Source organism: Monodon monoceros, unplaced genomic scaffold (genome assembly GCF_005190385.1).
Source record: "Monodon monoceros isolate NGI ecotype Baffin Bay Population unplaced genomic scaffold, NGI_Narwhal_1 Super_Scaffold_13, whole genome shotgun sequence".
Classification (NCBI taxonomy): Eukaryota; Metazoa; Chordata; class Mammalia; order Artiodactyla; family Monodontidae; genus Monodon; species Monodon monoceros.
Genome location: NW_021703769.1, coordinates 14,289,320 through 14,302,461, shown reverse-complemented (window position 1 = coordinate 14,302,461; position 13,142 = coordinate 14,289,320). Strand labels below are relative to the sequence as shown.

The following is a 13,142-nucleotide window of genomic DNA, read 5'->3' as shown; positions in this document are numbered from 1 at the left end:
GCTAGGAAGTAATCAGATGAAGGGGATGGGAAGGAAAGTGTGCCCCAGGCAGTAGGAACAGCATGTGCAAAGGTCCTGGGGTGGGAGGGGAGGCTGTAGATAGTAAGATTCTGGATTCCTTCTAAGGAAGACCCCCACCCCCTAGCAGTTCCTAACCTGGGTGTCTGGACCAAACTGGACTTGGAGGGCTAGAGGCCAGTAGGAAGTGTAGGGGGGATGCGGCCTGGCCTGGTGACCCTGTTAGGGAGCTCCTAGGGATATGCTCCTGCCAGGACACCAGCAAACACATATCGAGCACCTGCCATGGGCCAGGGTCTGTGCTGCTCATTTCATCCTGTCCACCGTCGTGGGAGGTAGGGATTTGAATTATTGCTGTTTTGCTAATGAGGAAACTGGCTCAGAGAGGCTAAAGAACTTGCCCGAAGTCTCACAGGGAACCATCAATGGAACCTGGGTCTGGGTCCAAAAGGGGAGTTTTAACCATCAAATGGTACTGCCTTTCTGACCATCTTCAGCTGCCAGAATCCGACTTGCCTCAAGGCCCCAAACAAATGTCTCTGCCTGCTCCAGGAAGCTTTCCTTGACTGCCCTAGTCCTGGGAAATCAGACTATAAGCCCAAGACCTACATGCCCGTAAGGCCCTTGTGATCTTCCTCCCTGGCCTCGTCCCTCACCTGGCTCTCCCCTTCCCTCTGCTCCAGGTTTCCTCCTTTCCCTCCTTCAGATCTTTGCCCAGATGTCTTCTCAGAGACACCTCCCCTGATGACCTTATTTAAATTTGTTCCTTGTCATCCCACCAGCTACCCACTTCCCTGCTCTACTTTTCTCCACAGCACTTATCCAACACCCGCTATATTTTTACTCACTTAACTTGCCCATCATCTATCTCCCTCACCAGAAAGTAAGCAGAATTTTGGTCTCTTGTGTTTGCTGCTGTATCCACAGCCCCTCTGTGTATGGCACACAGTAGGTACTTAATAAAGATTTAGCGAATGAATGGATTTCACTGTCTGTGGCACCCCTGACTATGCTGGGATGCTGTGGAGGTGACGACAGGGAGAGACTGAGACCTCTGGATGGACTAATTCTGTGAGGGTTCCACGCTCCCCCTGCCCAGATCCCACCATCTAGGGAGCAGTCAAGCTGTGTGACCCTCTTCCTGCCTCTCTCTCTGGACCAAGCTTTTCTCATTTGTAAAACAAATGGAGCTGGACTCTGAAGTTCTCCTTGGCTGTCACAGAGGAAGAGAGAAGTGGGGTCACAAGAGCAGGAGTGGGAAGGAGAGTGAGAAGTGGGGAGGGGGGGAGGAAGGGGGACAGAGAGGTGGGGGGCAGCTGGAAGGTAACACCTTGCAGTGGTGCAAGGGTGGGAGGACCAGAGCCTGGACCCTCTTCTCCACCATCCCCTCAGCGCCTCCCTCCTCTCGAGGGAATTAAATTGCATCCAAACACCAGGCTCTGATTAGCGCTGGCCAGCTGGGCAGGAAGATTTATCATCCCAATTACGAGCTGGCCAAGACAGGCAGGACGGCGAGGGGGGCTGGGTGAGCACGTGGGAGTGCGCCCGGGGGAGGGGGGTGTCAGGGCTGTCAGAGGCGGTCGCCTCGCACTCCCTGCCCCGTGCCCACTCACCTCCATTGGGAGCATGAGGTTAGGGTGCCCTTCTCTGTTTCTTTGATTATCTGTTTGGCGTCCAAGTGGAGATTGGAGGTTTGACCTTACTGGGGTGGGGATGTTTGGTCCTCCGTAGGGTGCTGGAGGACTTCTGGGTAAAACAGGGGCCCTGGCATTGGGGGGTGGGGTGGGAGAAAGTTTTCCTCCCTAGGGCTAGGCTGGTCCTGATACTCTGGGCTGTCTTATGAGACTCCATGGACATCACAAAAATCTTTGTTCCTGGTGGCATCTGTTAAGTACATAGGTGGCACAGGATCCCGGGAGTTACCCAATCCAAGAGGAACCCAGGCCTCATTTACACACTTCTGGTGACGGGGAGCTCACTGCCTTATGAAGCAACCCCTTCCATGCAGGGCTGTGCCAGCCCTCTTCCCCAGATGGCACCACAGTCAGCCTCCCTGGCACTTCCTCCTGCCCGTCCCCACTCTGCCCTGTACCCTCAGCACATGTCCAAGCCCGAGTCTTCCTGACAGCCTCCCATCTGTTGCCTGCTCCAGGCTGCCCCCATCCCGTCCACCCTCCCCCACCAACCCGAGTGAATGCTGCGGACTGCACATCTGACCGTCTTCCTCTTCTGCTCTAAAACCTGCACTGGCTCCCTGTCGTCTCCAGGAGATGTCCGGCTGCTCACAGGACATCCGAGGTCCTTCCTGTAGAGGCCCAGTGAGCCTCTGCACACTCACCTCACCCCACCTACTCCAGCCATTCTCTGGCTCCAGCCTCTGGCCACGCCCAGTCTCTCCATTCTCAGAATGGACAGGGGTCTTTCTGCCGGCCTAGCCTCCAGGCCTGAGCATGTGGGGCTCCTTCTGCTGGGAGCTCCCAAACCCCCTTTCCTTAGCCTTTGAGACCCAACTCAAATGTCCCCTCCTCTGGGAAAGTCTCTTGCCTTCTCCTGTAGGGAGGCAAGTCCCTGGCTACACCCCCTGAATGCCCACCGCCCCCTTCCTTGCCCTCTGCGTTACCACCGACAGTTGATGTGTCTCTCTGCCCACCTGTGAACTCCTGAGGTCAGTGGCCAAGACTTTTTATCACCAGATCCCAGTGCCCAGAGCAGGTGGGTGACAAGAGGCCCTCCGCAGACACTTTATATAAAGCATTCAGCACAATATCTGGTATATTGTGAGCTTCAAATAAATAGAAGCCACTGTTATTAATAGTTAACAATACAGTTATTATCCTTATAGCTATCCAATACGGTACCATTTAATAGATGAGAAAACTAAGGCAAGAAGAGGGGAAACGACTGCCCAAACTCACAGCCGGGAGCCACGCCACTAGAACCAGTTTTTCTCCATCATGTCGCCCTGCCTTCCTAACTGGGTGGGCAAGCCCATTTATCTATCCATTCAGGAAATGTTTATACACACCTTCTAAGTGCCAGGCCTGGTGTGAATGCTACAGATACACATGAGACCCTGCCCTCATGGAAGGTATCGTTTCCTGGGGAAGAGAGATTAACAAAGCACACACACAAATGCACATATAAATCATAAAGTGTGCTTTGCGGTATAAGGAAAACATCAGGGGGCTGTAAAACCGTGACTTGGCCTGGGGTGACCCAGATGGGGAAGCTCTAGCTAATCTGCTTAACTCTTTGCTGTCCGGGGCGGCTAGAGGCCACCCCTGCAGACCAGCTTAGGGCCTGGAAGAGGGGGCCGGATGCAGCCCCCTGGCACCGCCCACTCCAGCACTGGCTTTCCAAGTCTCCCCCTCCACCCCGCCATCTCTTTGAAGACTGTCCCTTTACAACTGCCCTTTCCACTGAAGGATTCAGACACAAATTGTACTTTAAATTCAATAACGGTCATTAATATTTCATGATTACAAAACGTTAAAGATAATGTCAGTGGAAGGAGCGTCTGCATGGGCAGAATGGATGACTCAGAAGTTTGGGGAGGGGGGAGCGGGCGCACTAAGTGGTTCGGGAGTCTTTGAGGTAATCCGGTGTGACAGGTGGCGGCTCCCGGCTGAGTACTGCATCCTCCGAGGTGCTGGCAAAGCTCAGCGGCTGTGTATAAATATTTTCCCTCTGATTCTTGTCACCTCATGTTTGTTACACCCAGAGCAGGCGGGGCACCGTGACCCCACCACCATCCCCCGTTTCTGAGGAAGCCAAAGGGATGCTTCAGCAGGAAGACACGGGTGTTGCACTTGGGGGCCCGGCTGGCTGCTGGGAGCCCTGGCCCCGCATGGACTCGCTCTGTGACTCCGGGCCATCGCTGTTCCTTCCTGAGCCTCTATTTCCTTGGCTGTAAAGTGGGGATAATAATTTGTCCTTGTCTCACAGAGATGGCAAGAAGCCGGAGTGGGTGGATTATTTGCAACACTCCTGGCTTTGTGCCTGGTACCAAAGACATATGACTTGAGGGGCATCTGGGTGACAGCGGGCTGTGCAGTCTGACAGGCTTGCGCTGGGAATTTGGACAAATGACTTCACCTCTCTTATTAGTTTCCTCATCCACGCACTGGGGATAACGGCAGAATCAACACCTGATAGGTGGAAGATTCAATGAGCACAGCATTGTAAAGTGCCTGGCACAGAGCTGGTGCTTAAGCCGAGTGCACAGAGTCAAGATCGATAGATACCATTAACTGAGAGCGAAGTACTAGGCTAAGTTCTTTCCATGTATTATCCTATTTAATCCTCCCACCAGCACTGTGAAGTGGGAACCGTTCATTTTCCCATTGATTAATATCCTCGGTGAGGGTTGGGCAGGCGTTGTGAATTGCAGCTCAGAGGGGCGTGATCTCTAGCCCAGCGACCAGTCCCTTCCTTGCAGAGACTCATCTCCTTCCCCAGCTCAGTTGCTGGGGAGGGTTGGGGGTTGGGGTGGGGTCCTGAGAGCAGAGTACCAGGAAAAGGGAGGCCACGTAGCAAAGCTGCGGAGGAAACCAGGAACACTTGGTCCAAATCCCAGTTCTGCCACCGCACGTCCTTGGACAAATCTCCTAATGATCTGAGCCTCGATTTTCCCATCAGTAAAATGGGTGCGGCTCTGTAACAGATCATGATCAATAAAGTACGTGCTAGGAAGCATGGAGCTCAGTAGCTATTAGGTAAACATTGTAAAATGTTTGTGGGGGAGAGTCCCCCGGACATGCTCTCTCCTGTGAAACGGCAGCACTGCAGACTTCATATGTGGCTCTAGCTGCTTTCTGAAAGAGACTCACTGGGTAGAAGCACAATGCTTAACCCCAGAACGGGCTTGCTAGCCGTGGGCCTTTGGGCGGTGTGACAGCTGGTAGAGGAGATGTATCTGTGGGTGGGGAGAGGAGGCATCTCTGCCCAGCAGCTGGGCCAGTCCCCATGGTTGCCCAAGGGGCAGGTTCGGGGAGGTAAGGAGGGCGAGCTGTCTTCCTTCCAGTCCAGCCACCACTTCCTCTCCAGCCACCTTTGTTATCTCCCTTTCATGCGGTGGAGAAGTGAATTAAAAGGCTCGGGAGCAGCAGGCACTGAGGTTTGAGCCAGCATTGTATTTTCTTTTAAACCGAAGTTGAAAGAGACGAAGGGAACTTCAGCCTAGGGACTTCCTTGGCTGGAATGGGCTGGTGGGGCCTGGGAAGTGGGAGGCACCAGCAGGCGGAGGAAGAGGGAGGCCACCAGGAGGCCTCGAAGTGGCAGGAGGGGCCTGGGGCCGAGGTATGCAGAGGGGAGTTTGAACGGCGCCCACCCCACCCAAGGCTCAGAGACTCTGAGTATTCCTGTTGTCACCACTGCTTCCTGGAGGCTTTGCTGGCTCCTGAGACCTGGCGAGCTGACAGGGTGGGGAGCTTGCAGAGCAGGTCCAGGCAGGGGCAGTGGCAGCGTTGCTGTGGTTGTGGAGGAGGCCTAGAACTGCCCTGTCCCCACTCCTGGGTGGCATGACCCTCCATGCTCTTAGCTCCTCCTCCACGGCCTGACTTGTCTGGCCCCCATGTCCCAGGGCCCCCTCTTTCTCTCTCAGCTCACACTCCTCCCCAGCTGTGCCAAATTGCATGTCTCTCTCTCTCTCTCTCTCTCTCTCTCTCTCTCTCTCACACACACACACACACACACACACACACTTCCAGAAACTCAGGCCAAGCACCTTGGAGTCATCCTTTGACCCCTCTCTATCTCTCCTCTGTACCATCCCATCAGCAGGCCCTGCGGGCTCTGTCTTCAGTCTGTCTCCCAAAGCTGACCACGTCTCACCATTAACATGGCTAATCATCCTGGGCCAGGCCACTGTCTCATCTTCTGGGCAGTGTCACATGTAACTTCTGGCTGAGCCCCTGTTCCCCCTCCACGCCCCCGCCCCCGCCTCGGAGCTCCCAGTCTATTCGCGATGCAGCAGCCAGAGGTATCATGTCAGGCAACCTCCCTCCTCTACTCAACACCCCCCCAGTGACTCCCACCTCATTTGGAGTCAAGTCCAAAAACCTTGCAATGGCTGACCAGTTTGCCCCTCACCAACCACACTGTCCTCCTTGCTGTTCCTCCAACGCTAGGCAAACTACTACCTCAGGCCCTTTGCACTGGCTGTTCCCTCTCTTTGGAACACTCTTCCCTCTGACGGCGGCATGACTCCCTCACTTTACTGAGCTCTCTGTTGAAATGTCTCCTTTTCAGAGAGGCCTTCCCCTAAGAGAAACAATCCCCTCCCGATCCCCTTCCTCTGCTTCCTTCTTTCTCAGTTTCTTGTTAGCACTTAGCGTCAGCTGACATGCTTACACCCTTTCTCTCAGTTTGTTGATGGTCTAACTCTACCCCATGGAGAAAGGAGTTCTTCTATCTTGTTCAGGGCTGTATCCCCAGCCTCTAAAAAAGGGATTAGTGTGTAGTAGGTGCTCAATAAATGCTGAGGTAAGAAAGCCAGACCCAAGACTGGCCCTCATTTTTTGGCTTGGGAGCCTTCCCAGATCTTTGTTCCTGCGGGTCAGCTTTTGCTGACCACTCCCCCACCCTAGCTTTGCCCAGTTTCTTACTCTTTGCCCCGCCCCCAGCCTTTGGTCCCTCCTCCCTGGGCTTTGCCCCGCCCCAGCTCCAGCCCTCAGCCATCGCCCCTCCCTCCCATATTCGCCCCGCCCCCTGGCTCACCCGCCTCCATGGCCAGCACAGTGATGTTGTGCCAGCCGGCAGTCTCTCGGTCCAGCCCCTTGCCGATTACGATGGCGCCCGTGTCCGCATCGATATCAAAAATCTGGTCCAAATCTGAGTCACGGTCAATGGCGTACCTGAGGGAGGCAGGGCGGGGCTGATTGAAGGTGGCCTGGCGCCAGTGGAACCTGTGCCCACGTCCCTCCACCCAACCCCCAAAGAGGAACCACCTGCCTGGGAGACACAAGAAGCAGAGGAGTGGAAATGGATCTGAGTTTGCATCTCAGCTGCACTGGGTACCTGCCATGTGACCATGGGCAACCCTCAAGCTTTCTGAGCCTCAGTTTCCTCAGCTGGGTAACGGGGCTAATGATTTGCGTCCCACGGTCGTTATGAGGGCTGGAAGAAGGCAAAGGGCCCAGCATAGAGTTAGCACCCGCGGGATATTTGATTCTTATCTTTCCATAAGAGGTGACCCTAGAGTTGGGCTTGAGAAAGGGACAGGATGGCATTCCAGGCAGGGGGAACAGAAGCTGCAAAGGGCGGGTGAGAATTACTTAGGGAATGGCTTATGGTGCAAAAAAGGCCAGAACTGGGAAGTGGGGAGGAGGAGGCATCAGAACAGGCAGAGTGCAGAATTCAGGGGGCTGAGTGTCCTGGGGCGCCAAGGGGGATTTTGAGCAGGAGACAGTGGGTTGGCTCTGTCGCTCTGAGGCTCTCCGGAGGCCCCAGACAGGGCACACGGGCTGAGCGGAGGCGGCGGGAAGGGGTCTGGGGGGATGGCCGCCGGCCCCTCCCCGCCACCTTAGCATGCCCGTGCTAATCTGCGGCTTTTTCGTTGCCGCGTGAAAAAGCCCTTTGTTCCGCCTTCTTCCCCGGCCTTTGTGCGGCTACTCCAGGCCTGAAAGGCCCGTGTCCAACACATGTCTCGGGAGGCGGCGGCCCAGAGAGGCCCCGCCAGCTCTCTCCGCCGCTTCTCGGCGCTGATAACGCGGGAGGGGGCGCCGCCAGGCTGCACGGCCGACGAAGGCCCCTAATGCCTAGCAAGGGCTCTTTGTGAAGCGGGGACAAAGGAGCGCGGTGGGGTGGGGCTCCGCCCCAGCGGGGCGCCCCTCCCACTTCCACCAGCAGAAGGAAAGGGGCCCTTCCCCCATCTTCCAGAGCGGGGAAACTGAGGATACCAGAAACACCCTCTGTGGGAACCCGAAGCCCTGAGATGACCCTTCAGTGGGGCCTTGGCTGCATTACCAAACCTCTCTGGGCCTCAGTTTCCTCATCTGTTGAATGGGGATAATGATGTCCAGTGGGACTGCACAGATCTGGGAGCAGCTGGAGCTGGCTTTGAATCCTCTGCTTCTTATTCCACCTGTGTGACCTTGGACAAGTCACTGGACCTCTTTGGCCTCTGTTTGGTTGTCTGGAAAATAGGGTGATTCATACTCACCTCACACTGGTGTGGGTTAGAGGAGGTAATTCATGGAACTGGGCAGAGGTGACAGCCCTTATTTTCATATTCATTGTTGTAGTGGAAGTGGAGGCTCGTGTCAAACTGAAAAGGCCTGGGCACGTGGGTGTAGGGGGCATCTCCTGAGTCCCTAGTTTATTGCCCCTTCCTGTCCCTAAGCTGCTAAGCCTATATTCTCCTTGGCCCTGATCGGCCTGGGTCCTCCTGACCTGGGTGAAAGTGTGTGGGGAGGTTCAGATCCAAGATGACAATTCCTCTCACCCGTATAGCTCTTAGCAGTTTGTAGCTTACTTTTCCTCCAGCCATCCCTCCCTTCGTTCCTTTATGCCTAAACATTAACTGAGTGCCTTCTCTGTGCTGCTATGTGCTAAGCCCTGGGGACAAAATGGCAAACAAGACAGACAATGTCCCTCCCTGCCTGGCATCTTGTGAGGCTGATGTGATCTCACCCCATTTTGCAGATGGAGACACTGAGGCTCAGAGAGGAAACTTGCCAAGCTTAGGGCTGCCAAGTATGGTTGTGCAGGTTGTGTCCTGCACAGAGTTAACAGGCTGAAGAGGGGAAGTGGGGGTGAAGTCCAGCCAGTGTTCTGCTTGCCCAGCCATGTGTCCTAGCCCAGGGAGCATCTTCTCAAAAGGCGACTTTTTTCTTATTTACGAAAGGTGCCATACGGGCTAGTGATAACCCTGCCCAAGGTTGCACAGGGACTGTCACAGAATTGGAATCTGTACCCCAATATGGGCCTCTACACCCAGAGTTCTTTCTAGCGCACTGAACCATCCAAAGTGGCAATGCATGGAGTCTCAGGTTGCCTTTGCCCCAAGCCTGGCCTGTCGGATGTTTGGGTCCAAAGGAGGTAGAACCAGACTCTGAGTAGTGTCAGCTCAGCTGGAAGGAACGTGGAGACCTCCTCCTGATTTTACAGGTGGGAGAAGTGAGTCCAGGAGAGAGCCAGGGGCATGACCTAGCCTGGGGCTCCTGATCACCTGGTCAGGGCTGGGCGTGAGGCCGGGCTGGTGGGAGGATGCCCACCGCCTTCTTGTTTCTCCTCCCCTCTCGGCTCAGACCTGTTTGCTCTCTTCTCCCTCCTCCTCCCAGTTCTTTTTCGTTCCCTCCTGGAGGGGAAGGGGGGCTGGAATCTAAGTGGAGGCAGCTGTTCCCAAGGCCATGGGGCGGGAGCCGCGGGGAGCCTCCGTTAACCAGGCAAAGACTTGGGGCTGCAGGTCAGTGTGGCCGCTGAGCCCAGGTGGCTTTGTTCCAGCTCAGGGAGCCAGCGAGTGAATGGGAGGGACGGGCGGAGGGCGTGGTGTGTGGCAAGGAGTGTGGCCTGGCAGACGTGGGGGGCAGCGGGGGACGCTCGTGTACCCCTCACGTGTAGGTGCAAGAGTTGTGTGTCTGTGTTGTGGGTGGAAACTGGTGTGTGACGCTGTGTTGCAGTTGGAAGGTATGAGAGGCAGCCGCTCAGCCCTGGGTCTGGATCCACGATGTCCCCGGACAAGTCACTGCATCTTTGAGCCTTAATTTTCAGCAAAATGGAACCGATTTTACTCCCACCTTGCAAGTGGTTGGGAGGATTAAGCACCTGGCTAGGGGACAGGTGCCTAGTTGGGTTCCGGGAAAATGACTCCCCGAGTGAGAACTATTGTTATTCTAATGAGCGTTCCGAAATGTCTGGTAAGGGGGACACAGGTGACCCTTCAACCCAGTGTGTGGTCTGTGTGCCTGGGGGTGGGAGGCACCATGTATGGACATGGCAGCATTGCCAGCGGTCTGAGGAGGACAGGAGGCATCTGTGGTCTAGAAGGTTCTGCTCAGTTCTCACTGCCCTACTTCTCATTTGGTCAGCCAGGATCTGAAGGGCAGGAAGGGGAACAGCAGCTGGTGTGGGTGGAAAAGTACAGTGACAGAGTGTGGGTATGTGTCTGCTAGTGTGTGTGTGCGTGTGCACACGTGCAAAGAAAGCCTGGGAATGACGGTCAGGAGTGCGGATCTGGTGGCCATCTGGCTAGGTTTGAAACCTAGCTGTGTGACCCTGAGCAAGTCACTTAACCTCTCTGGTCTTTGGTTCCCTCTTAGAAATGGCGCTAATAATAACACCTACCTCACAGGGTGGTTGTGAGGATTAGACAAGGACTACCAATAAAACACTTTTAACAGCGCTGGGCACCTACCACATGACGTACGGTTTAGCTCTTATTTTTATTTGCTCAGCAAGACTTTGTGACAGGCCTGTGTAAGGGCTTCACATGCACGAGCTCCTCCAGTCCTTGCAGATAACAGTCATCACTGCCGCTGCCGTTTTACACATGAGGAAGCTGAGGCTCAGAGAAGCCAGGTGCCTCGCCCTGGGTCAAAAGGGCTGGTTAGTGGCAGAGCCAAATTCCCAAGCCACGTCTGTCTGTCCAGATTCCCAGATCTAACTAAGGGCACCCTCCTGAGGACCAGCCAGGTATACCTGCGGGTGCTCCCACACCCTGGGCACAACACAAAACACTGCTGCTGTCAAGGTCAGGGTGAGAGAAGTGGGGAGGGTACTTCTTCCTGCCTTGAGTGCGCATGTGGGTTTTCTCCACATAAATATGTGCATAGATAGCTCACACAGGCATGATAGATATGAAAGTCTGCAGATCCATGTGTGTCCAGGCTGCCCGGTGCTCCTGTGTCCAGGCTCGTGTACATACACGTGTACATGCAGCAGGCTGAGTGATGCGGCCTCCACCTGAGCTACTAGTGGGGGAAACTCTTCAGATGCAAAAGGGGCTGCTCCCCTGACCCGGGGATTCTTCTCTGCTCAGCCCATGCTGTCTTCGACTCTTTCCCCTCCCCCTAACCCTTTTAAGGCACACACTCAAAGCCTGCACATGACACCTAGAAATTTATGTGTGGTTAGTTCTGGTTGCAGAATGAAGGGGAGAAACAGGTGTCCAGAGCACTGAGAAAAATCGTAATGTTCATTTCCTGAGGACCTATTATGTACCAAACACTTAATCCTCCCTCCAATCCCGGTACCACCGAGCGTAGAACCTGGTCCATGATAGACATTTAGTACCTATTTTTTTGAATAAATGAATGAGGCAAGAACTACAATGACACCCATTTTAGAGATGGGAAAACTGAGGCTTGGAGTGGGTGCAGTGATTTTCCCACAATTCTACAACTGAGCTAGGATTCATGATTCTAAAGTGCATGTACTTTCTGCTGCACCCCACTGTGGACTGCTGGGAGGAAATGAAGTGTTCACTCTCTCTCTGGTCCAGTGTGGGCTTTCCTGTTTTTGGCATTCAAGGAAGACTCACGAGGGGGCTGGGGCTGGTAGGGCTGGGGCTGGGCTGATAAACAGCCGGTCTATCTGCAAGGCTGCCTAATCCAGGCATGGGCCCATCTGAGCCCTCTCCTCCTCCTCTCAAAAGCCTTCCAAGACTTCCCACTGCCTAGGGATAAAGTCCCACACCTTCATCTGACATTCAAGGCCTTTCACAGCTTGTCCCCAAGTGCCCCCCCATGACCTCATCTCCAGCCCACCCCCCTCACGTGAGCTCATCCGGCTGACCTCCCTGCCCCTGAACTTAACCTCCTGGCTCCATGATTCTGTTCCTGCCACCAGGCCCTCACTATCACTCCACCCTGGAGTGCTGTCCTCCCATTCCAACCTCGTCCTCTTCATCCTTGCTCGGGGGCCATCCCTCCTTGGCGCCCAGAGTCCTTGCCCCTGCTTGGAGCTCCTTAGTCCTTAGCCCCTGCCTCAGCCCACTCAGGCTTAGATCTGTCACTAGATTCACTCACATGGGGCCCCAGCCTTCCCATTGCCCCCATCTGACTCTCTGGGCCTCACGCACAGGGAAGGGCACAGTGTAAGGGTGGAAATAGTTCTAACTAAAAAGAGAGTCAGAAGCAGGAGTAAAATGGCAGGAGGCTGGACTCAAGAAGCAGACAATCATGGGTTAAATCTCATTCCTTCCCCTTTCAGGCCGAGTGACACTGGGAGAGTCACTTCTCCTCTCAGACCCTCAGTTCCTTCATCTGTAGAATGAGTTAACTACATTCTGAGGGCCAAACGCCACAGTATGAGGCATCTTCCACTCTCTCCAGTGCAGCGACTCAGAAGAATCACTCTGTACATCTGTATTTCTGTATTTCCAAGGTGCCTACTATGCTAGGCAAAATCTCCCAGGATACCACTTCATTTCCAGGAACGCACTAAGCTTGTTCCTGCCTCTGGACCTTTGCACTTGCTGTTCCTTCTACCTGGAAAGCGCTTCCACACATCTTTGTCTGGGTGGCTCTCTCTTGATCATTCTGATGTGAACTCATTTGCCAGCTCCTTGACAACTTAAGCCAAAGTAGCCCCCTGTGGCCCCAATCCTCCTTATCCCATTACATAGTAGTTTATTTTCTTCATAGCTCTTATCAGCAATGATCCTTTTTAACCATTTGTTGATGTGTCTCAACAGCTACTTGTTGACTGTCTGCCCCCCACAACGGCCCACAAACTCCATGAGGGGAGGGACTGGGTCTTATCACCATTTCCCCATTTCCTGGATCCTCATTTCCTGGATGACATGACTCAATGCGTAGGTGCTGAGTCTAGGACGTTTGGAACTGGGGGAGCTGGAACATAAGCTGGGCTCTGGGCCGCACATGTGGCCTGTGAGGACCCCTTCTCTGGCCTCCCATTTCCATGCCTGTCCCCTATGGACTGGGCGCTCCTCTCCAGCTCTGCCCTTGGCTGAGTCATCTCAGGCCTGGCTCAGGGCTGGGCATGGAGGAGGAGTTGGGTAAATGTTTGTCGTATGAAATTGGACCTGTCTCAAGCTCCTCACCACCTCCACATCTGAGGGGCCCCAGGGAAGAGGCAGCAAAGAGAGATGAAAAGAGGTGAGAGCAGGTTTCCAAGTTGGCCCTTTCAGTGCAGATAAAAGCGGGGGGGGGGGGGGGGGGGGG

The 13,142-nt window shown here is 54.6% G+C and overlaps 1 protein-coding gene across 2 annotated transcripts in view; it reads right to left on the bottom strand.

The window, feature by feature from the left end:
• The window catches only part of CDH22 (cadherin 22), a 70,944-nt gene that overhangs the window by 15,062 nt on the left and 42,740 nt on the right, over window positions 1–13,142 (bottom strand). For both annotated transcript variants that reach the window (XM_029221279.1, XM_029221277.1), the window contains exon 7: window positions 6,736–6,872. In XM_029221279.1, the coding sequence (XP_029077112.1) occupies window positions 6,736–6,872 (137 nt within the window). The remainder of the gene's footprint in view (window positions 1–6,735; window positions 6,873–13,142) is intronic.